The sequence below is a fragment of the Buceros rhinoceros genome, unplaced genomic scaffold, assembly GCF_000710305.1.
Source record: "Buceros rhinoceros silvestris isolate BGI_N320 unplaced genomic scaffold, ASM71030v1 scaffold18684, whole genome shotgun sequence".
Classification (NCBI taxonomy): Eukaryota; Metazoa; Chordata; class Aves; order Bucerotiformes; family Bucerotidae; genus Buceros; species Buceros rhinoceros.
In genome coordinates, this window is record NW_010407969.1 from 70,638 (window position 1) to 79,506 (window position 8,869).

General features: G+C 53.0%; 1 protein-coding gene across 1 annotated transcript in view; it reads right to left on the reverse strand.

Moving 5' to 3' along the window:
- Nucleotides 1–1,502: 1,502 nt before the first annotated feature.
- Nucleotides 1,503–8,869, reverse strand: part of IQCG (IQ motif containing G) — an 18,728-nt gene continuing 11,361 nt past the window's right edge. Inside the window, exons 5-9 of the mRNA XM_010134716.1 lie at nucleotides 5,865–6,026; nucleotides 5,199–5,273; nucleotides 3,379–3,510; nucleotides 2,128–2,229; nucleotides 1,503–1,637 (exon numbers count right to left, since the gene is read on the reverse strand). Coding sequence (XP_010133018.1) covers nucleotides 1,503–1,637; nucleotides 2,128–2,229; nucleotides 3,379–3,510; nucleotides 5,199–5,273; nucleotides 5,865–6,026 — 606 coding nt within the window. The remainder of the gene's footprint in view (nucleotides 1,638–2,127; nucleotides 2,230–3,378; nucleotides 3,511–5,198; nucleotides 5,274–5,864; nucleotides 6,027–8,869) is intronic.

Below are 8,869 nucleotides of genomic sequence, written 5' to 3' on the forward strand. Positions count from 1 at the left end.
TGAAGAGTTTATGGTCAAACTTCGACCCCTCCACTCGGACAGGTCACCTGTTAACACCCACCACGCACAGAACATGCTAGTCCTAAATGCATTGTACCAAGTCAGCAGCACATCAAAAAGAAGAGTTAGAATTAGGAACATGAACTCCTGGGGTTGCTCTGGGGTCCCTTCTGCAACAAGGAGCTGTGGTGAGATGTGGAGAGGGAGCACAGGCCCAAACTTCGACCCCTCCACTCGGACAGGTCACCTGTTAACACCCACCACGCACAGAACATGCTAGTCCTAAATGCATTGTACCAAGTCAGCAGCACATCAAAAAGAAGAGTTAGAATTAGGAACATGAACTCCTGGGGTTGCTCTGGGGTCCCTTCTGCAACAAGGAGCTGTGGTGAGATGTGGAGAGGGAGCACAGGCCTGGCTCAGCTCCTGCCGGCGCTGGACTGGTGTGATCCCTGTCCTCCCACCGCCTGGGGACTCTGGAAACCGAGCGAGTGTGCTCATGGCTTTGGTCCCAGTGCAGAAACAGAATGTGTTCTGCTTTCAAGTAAGCAGCAGTGCCCCAGGGGTAAAATGGACACCTCTAACGTGGGTCTGTCTGAAGGGAGAGTGCTCCCTCGACAATCAGCGGTGCTGACAGTCGGGCACCAGCCTCCTCCCTTGAGGGAGAGCTCTGAGCCAGAGGTGCTCTGTGATGTCAGTCATCTCACCATGCAGCTTGGACGTGGGGACGTTTGGACGGGGCTGGTCACAAAGAGCACAGCAGACTTTGCATGGCTCGGGCTCACTCTCCTGCGTGGGGGTGTCAGGAACCAGCCAGCTCGGCCGCAGGGCTGGGTTTGTGTTGTGACCGACAGTGGTACAGGAGAAGGCTCCTGAGCAGCCTCATCTCACTGTGCAGAGACAGGGCCAGGGCGGTGGGTATGGCTGTGACAGAGCAGCTCCTGCGGGCCGTGCAGCCAGCCGTCCTTTTCCGTTGTTCCCCCCCTCGTTTGGAAGGTGTTTGGAGCTATCCCGTCCGTGTGCTGACATTTCGCAGGACTGGGGGAATGGAAACCCGCGTGCTTGGGCCGCCCTGTGTTTAGCCTGCGGCCTGTCAGCAGTTTTCCCCTGCTCACCTAGTGCCAGCGGCAGGGAGAGCGCTGCCTGCGCCCCGATGCGGGGGACCAGGCCACCCTGCCGTACTCAACGCTTCAGCCGGCCAGTGCTTTGGGGTCTGCAGAGTAGGTTCTCGGGGCAGGTGAGTCACTGGGCGGTTGACAGGGTGACCTCCCGCTAGCCATCACGTCTCCATAAAGCACTTTGCAGGACATAGTGCTTCTCACTGCCTTGATGCAGTTCCCCTTTCTGCTGTACAAGGGCAGCTTCACCTTACGGGGTCTGTCGTGAACCATGTTCTCCAGAATAGTCTGAGCTCTGCTACATGGTTTATTTTGTCCTGTTAGACACACATACCGCAGTGCCCCACCCAGCGACAGCCCTGGAGCTCGTCTGTGGCCAGGTGTCTATCGTGCCTTTTTCTTTGCTCCAGATTTTTCCTCTCCTTTCTGCTTCAATTGCTTCTTCTCCCACATCTTCTTGAGGGCCTGGTAGGGGCCAAGGTTTCTGCGGACCATTGTGCCTCTCCACCAGGCCTGCAGCTGGAAGAAAGAGAGAGAGAGAGATCTTGGGGGAAGTCACTGGGTACAGCACAATGGCCCCTGCACTCCGCAGCAGCAGGAGGGAACCCCTGGGCCTGTGCGGCAGCAGCTGGGCCTGTGCTGGTTGTGCTGAAGGGCACAACCCTCTGGGCTGAGGGCATCTGTTGCTGGTGGCAAGGGGATGAGCAGGGGAACTGCCCCATGACCCTCCCTGTGTCACCCCTGCAGTGGGGCTGGCATGATGGGCACAGCCCCAGACCGTTTGAGTAGACTGGCTTCTCCCCTCTCGCTCCCTTCGCAAACCTGCCCCAGCTGCTGGCTTTGTGTCTGCCCCAGCAGAAAGGGACAGGCTCTGTCTGTCCTTTACTTGTCCCACCTCGCACCAGCCAACTTTCTCAGGCCATTTGCTGACTGCGCAACAACTGTGGCACTAATTCTTAACTTCCAACTGCTGACAGAGAAGCACTTCCTCAGCTTTGGTCCTCTTTACCTTCAGGATGCTTTTCAGCTCCAGGGCATCCTGCTCCAGTTGTCTTCTTTTAGCCTCTTTTTCTGCCCGGTCACTGATGATGGTTTCCTCAAATGTTTGGCACTGCAAGACAGCACAGGGTAGCAACAGCCGCATGAAAAACAGCCCCTAAACTGCAGCTCCAGCCTTCAAGGCTCACTCTGCCCAGCAGCATGACAGGACAGGGCTCACCTGGACCGGGAGCAAGGAGCCTTCTCTGGCTACCCAGTGGTCTTGTCCCAGCCCAGCCAGCACTGCTCAGGCCTGTGGACCACCACGTGCGTCCCCACCCTCTGCAGCAGGGAGCTCTATGGCAGCCCAAGGGTAATGTGTAAGCATGGACCTTCCTGCCCCACCTCCTTTATTTGATCTTTCCTGAATCCAGATGGCAAATGTTGCTCATTCCCACCATCAGTCCTAAGGCACTGAGAGCTGCTGCCAAAGCGAAGCCTTTCCTGGCCTGGCTGTAATTAACCCTGATACCGTGCTGTAAAGTGAACTGTCTGAAGGGGTCTCAGGCAACAGATGGTGGTGGGCAGGACGGGTGCTCCTCCAGGCCAGGCAGCAGATGATGCACAAACACACTTGGGACACCCAGATGACAGTGTACAGAGTGAAAAATGAGCCCACAAGCAGGGAAACATCTAACTCAATCCCATCATCTCAGAATCAGTGACAGTAAGGAATAATTATAATTCCTTCTGGCTTTCAAAAACCTCTTTTTCTGGACACTTTAACATGCCCTGTGCTGCCTGCGCCGTGTGCCGGCGTAGCTGTGATCAGAGCCCAGCAGTTAGCCAAGACACCGGTGTGGGGCAAGAATGGTGGTAACTGGAATCAGTTCCCCTCTAACCGCGGGCTGTGCAGCTGTGAATGTGCCTCTGCAGGAAGCGGTGAGCTGCCTTTTCCGGTCTCAGCCTGTCGTACCCGATGTTGCTGGAAGGAGCAGATTTGTTTAGATTAAGGCAACAAACTAAAGTGAGGCAAACTGACGGGCTGGGACAGTGGCTTTGCCCCTCACAAAGGCTGTCAGTAGCGCCCGATGTCACCTTGGCAAACAGAAGATGACTTCTCAGCCCCTGCCCTCCCAGGACCTGTGCTTATAATCACACCCTACACCTCAGGGGTACTGGTTTGTTTTCCCCGGTCCCAGCTCCTTCTCCGAGTGAAGGTAGGGGAAAGCTGGAACGCGGTTCTGCACAGCCCAGCGCTGAGCTGCTGCTGCCGTCTTACCTCCTCGGCAAGTCTCTGCAGCACTTCCAAGTTCTTCGCCTTTGATGCTTTTAGGGCATCCAGTTCTTCGTCTTTAGCATCTGTGTCATTTTCATACTTGTCCACCCAGTATTCCAGCTTCTCTTCCACCTTCTGTGTGGGACAGGGTGGTGCTCAGCATGGTGCAGAGAGCGCGGGGGAAAGGTTTTCTGCTGTCACGCGCCCTGCTGTCAGTGTGGTGGTACAAGTTCCGTTTATTTGGCATGGTCACTGTTTCCTTCTCATGTGGAACGGGTCAACCCCCCAGGACTAGAGATAAATTACCGGTGGCCTCTCAGGCCCCTCACTGGGGGCTCCCCAGGGCAGTCTCAGCACTGGACAGGAGATGAAGAGAGACCAGGATGGGCTTTCAGAGGTGCGTGGAGAATGGGGAAGCACTGGGTGTTGGTTTTGTGCGCAGCCAATGCTGGTGAAGTAAGTGACAGCTAGAAGCCACTCTCTGTGTGTGCACAGAGGGAGCGGGGTTGAAGGAATAGGCTTGTCAGTGAGAAAGCTTTTATCCGCAGCCCAACTCCCTGCCCACTTTCTGCATTAAGCTCAGTGCACCAGGAATGAGGTCCCAGGGGACAGCACTTGACACTGTTTGAGGTGGTGAACTTGGCTTTGTCTCACTCGTGAATAGGAGGGCAGGTGTTGCTGCAACAGTCACCCAGAGGACTTCCTCCCATTCACGAATAATTTTTCCATAGCAACAGCCATCGTTACGTGCATGGAAAAATAATCTGAGGAAAAGCATCAGTCTTATTACGGCACCACAGCTGGACACACAAGGGAGATGGGGGGCATGGTCATCCTCTGCTCTGGGAGCCCCTGCAAAGCCTCCAGCTGCTCTCAGCACAGAGAGGCTTCTGCTTTGCCTTCTGGTAGAGGTCTATTACGGCACCACAGCTGGACACACAAGGGAGATGGGGGGCATGGTCATCCTCTGCTCTGGGAGCCCCTGCAAAGCCTCCAGCTGCTCTCAGCACAGAGAGGCTTTTCACATAGGCTGCGGCTCATTCTAGGGAAGTCCCCTCACTGGGAAGCGCTGATCAGACTGAGGCTCTGGCATACAGAGGACACTCTTTGATTGCTCGCAAGATACAGCCCTTCTTGGCACTCAATTTTTTTACAAAATTATCTTCTATTAAATTTTGTACTGGCAGTGATGTTAGTAGGACAGGTTTTCCTCCAGTCCTGTGGTTTACAAGATGCTTTCCAGTTTAGTCACCGTAATGGGCACTGCTGTTGCTGACAGGAGAGCCCTGAACCTCTGCATCAACATCACAAGGACAGTCATGGCTGTTGGTTGCTGAAAATGGGCACGGCAATTGTGAGCCAGCAATCACCCAACCTGAGCCTTCCTCCGACTGAGGTAAGGCAAAACAGAGCTGGCAGTTTGTGTCATTTCCTTTTCATGCTCTCTGTGCAGCACTGGGGGCTGCGGAACTGTTGCCCGCACTCCATGGTGTCACTGGGAGCCCCAGCCACTGCCAGGGAAGGCCAAAACAAAATCCCAGTTCACCGAATACAGCTATCTGAGGGAGGAGAAATCTGTAACACCCCAGTAAACACTGCTGGTCGTTACATGACCTCTACTATTAAGGAAATGTCTCCAAATGTAGTGAATCCCAGGCCTGGGAGAGCTGGGCTAATTAGCGCTTGGGACAAGCGGTCACAAACTGCAGCAGTGATGAAGCTGGTCAGTCAGACGGAGCAATAACTGGTTTTCTTTAGGCACTAATTGCTGAAACACTATTTATCCACTGCTCCTTTACGCATTAGCAGACAGTTGCACGTACCTTGTGGTGTTGCCTGAGGAAATTTTCAATCTCCATGTGGACTCGAATCTCTTCATCAGTTTTGCTCTTCAACTTCTGTGGTCAGCACAGACAGAAAACGGGAGGGGCAGCGTCAGCGCACGTGTGTGTGCACGGACGTGGTGCCGACAGCTGAGCTGGAGCGCAGGAGCGCAGGACCTCGCTGTGTGATCCACAGACATTTTTCCCAGTGGCAAAACTGACTGAGGCCGCCCTTGCCCCGGGGCCATCCTTGAGAAAGGGACAACCAGTGGCCACACAAACAGCTCTACCAACATAATGTGCTGTGGGCGATGCTGGGAGCTGGGGCTGCTTGTGTGGCTAAAGAGGCTTGTGCCTGCACCCTTTGGACAGAGCCACGGGTCAGCCTCTCTGGGTACTGGTTTAGGCAGTTGCTGCCTCCAGCCGCTGTCTCCTGCGGCCGTGCCCTCTGCACTGTTGCAGTCTGCAGGTCCATGCAGAGAAGCGATGGAAGAGATAAAGATTTCTAACCTGGAGGAGTTTCCTGATCCACTTCTAACAGTTGTGTTGGCAACTGTGATGCAAAGCAGAAAGGGCATCTGGGGAGTGAGGGGGGACTCTTCCCCTGCTAGCTGGAGATGCCTTCCAGCAGGGACCACCAGGGACTCAGCCAGGGGAAGGGCTCACCTGAATTTCCATGGCCAGGACATTCTCTGCTTTGCTGCATTTCTTCTGGGTTTGGTGGACCTGGAGGTCTGTGCTTTTCCTCGTGTAGCACCGATCCATGTGCATTTTGGCCTTCGTCTCTTGGAGCTCATCTTTGAGATAAGCGATCATACTGTCTTGGTTCTAGTGGAGGAGACAGAAGCAGCACAAAATCAAGCCTGGAGACTGAGGTCAGCTCCCTGTTTCTTAATCTCTGCGCTCCCTGACAAACTCAGAAGAGACAAAGCTACAGACCTCACGCTTTCCCTGAATGTTGCTCCATTTCAAGCTCTGCTTCAAAGGGAAGTTGAGTTTGTAACCCATACAGCAGGCAATAAACCCAGCGGGGAGGAGAGGGTGCAGTGATGAACAGAGGAGGACAAGAAGCCAGGCCTTCCACTCTGCAGGCCAGGAGTGGGTGCAGGCATGCTTACTGTAAACATGACAGAAGCCCAGAACTTCAACCGCTGAAAGTCAGGCTTTACTAACCGCTTGGATTAGGCTGTCCCAGTGAGCGAGCGTCTGTAAGAGGAGGATAATGCCTCAGCCCCAAGTAAGCCAAAGTTTGATTTCCTAAAGTATACTCTGTTCCTTGGATTAATTTTTTTCCTAGTCACGCAGCACCTGTATAAACACGACCTTAGGAGCAGGTGAAGACCTAATCTTGACTCACTCCTATCTTTAAACAGTTCTTTCCTGAAATCTTCCCAGGCAGAGGGTGCCCGCTCTGTTACAAAAGCACACGCCCTGGGCGGGGAAGAAGTGCCAAGGGAAAGCTGGCTGTGAGCTCGCAGCCTCTCCACGTGCCTTGTTTCACATGGAGCTGGGCTCTCCTGGGGGATTCGGTCCCTGGGAGTTCCCCTTGGGCAAGAAGCCTGAGCCAACATGCCCCGTTTATCCGGCTTTGGAGCGCACTCAGGAGAAAAGTGAATTTGCTTGATTTGGGATTATTGTTTTTAATTAATTTCTTTGAGTAACAGATAAAAGTTTGTTAATCCAGGGTTGGAACTTGGAAGAACAGCCTGTAAAATGGAAAACTCCAGACTCGTGTACTAAGGGTTAAAAGGGTCATCAAAGCCTCCTGTGCAATTACACAGGATCAGTCTCGATGCCTCTGGTTTGGTGCCCAGTCGCTCCGCTACAGCCTTTCTCTTTGCTTTCCTGCCGTGCTGTGACGGGTCTGACATTCATCAGGCAAACCTTGCAGCTGAAGATGAAACACCGAAGTGCTGGCGTTTAAATGGTCTGAAGCCCACGTATCTTGTCTCCGAAGCACCCTCACATTCCTTGGCTGTGTAAACATGGAAAAATGCCACCGGAGGAAGCCAGCTCCATCCTACTGGCTTTAAAAGCCCCTGCAGCATGACTCATTTGGAAAAGGTTTCCTTATAAGAAGAGTTTGGAACAGTTAAAAGGAAAATCTTTCCCTTTGCACCCCTTGTCAGGCGTGCTTAGGAAGAGTAAAGTGTATTTATAATGATCGGGGCAATTCAGGGCCTTGGCTGATGCTGGTTTGTGGGTTTAAAAGTCACGCATTCATGGGTTTTTTTAAAGTTCCCAATAACAGATACTAATTTATGGCTGTATCATCATATGACTGCAGACAGCTACAGACACGACCTATTTATGCCCTGTTAAGGTTTCTTGTAACAGCCTTTGTTTCCATGGTGTGATATTTTGGTTGTTGGTCTGGGTCAGTAGACATGGGAGGTGACTGTACCTCTTTATTGTCAGATTATCTTCCTGTATCTTGGTGGAATTGTGTCTAAACCGAGAGGCTGGCAGAGAGATGGGGAGATGCAAATGAAAAACACTGATTTTTTGGTGGTGCTGAGGCTCAGCAAAGCCAAGCACTGCTGCCATCTGCTACGGGCTGCCAAGAGGTCAGAAGGGAAGGGTTCCGCCTAGGTTACAAAGTGCTCGGACATTAGAGAGGTGAGGCAGAGCATGAGCACTTCACCAGGTTATTTTCTTTTTCATGACATATTTTAGCCAAACAGACGAGAAAGTGCTTTTGATCGCAGCGCCCCAGGGCTCGGCCGGGCTGGGGCCATCTGCTCTGTTTGTGTTCTCGAGTGTACGGCATGTCTGTGGTTTGGATTCGGTCTGCAGTGTTGTAAAACATCTTCATGAGAGGTGGGGAGTCGGGGGGCTCAGTCACAGAACCCAAAGCAGACGGGAAGTGAAATGCAAAACCCCACTGGTGGTTTGCAGCGACGCATTCCCTTGGAGAGGGAAAGTGGCTGCAGGCGCGTGGGCAGCTCCAGCAGTGGAGCGGGCAGCGTGGAGCTGTGGCACCTTCGGTATGAGGCTGCAGGTAGTAAACGCAGCAGTAAATGCCCCCAGGCTGTGGGCACCGTCTGCAGAGTGTGCTGTTCCCTGAACTTCAGGGACAGGCACTGGCAAAATGAGTTCATAGCTCTTCCTTCTGGTTTATCGCAGCAAAGGTCCCAGCCAGGACACGGAGCACTTTCATAGTTAATGCAGTAAAACTCTGGGGTGCTTGTTCAGGATGACTTCAGTGCCAAATCTGTCAAGCCAAAGATGCAAAATCATACCTCGTGTGTCCAGAACTATCACAAAACTGGCAGAGACCAAGATCAAAACTCAGGAAATAGTTGTCTAGAGCCAGTCTGCTTCGCAAGCGGGTAAACAGGCCGAGTTTCTCTGATCTGTGAGCTCGCAGACATCAGCTCAGAGGCCTGTCTGCTGCTGTTAGCCGGTGCCATGGGAGCCTGTGCCACAGACGCCGTTTGGCTGCAAAAGCAACTGCGCTTAGCTGGAGAGGATATGTGCGCTCCTGTGTTTTCATTTACTTTGATTTATCTCTCTTGCAGGTGCCACCTAGATCTCTCAGCTTTTCCACAGGAATTAGTATTTACGGTCACTTAAAATACAGCTGGTTACAAAAATAGCAGACAGGAGTGAACAGCCTCAGGCATTCCGCCAGCAGCCGGCTAAACCCCCGCCACCAGCAGCACACCCCG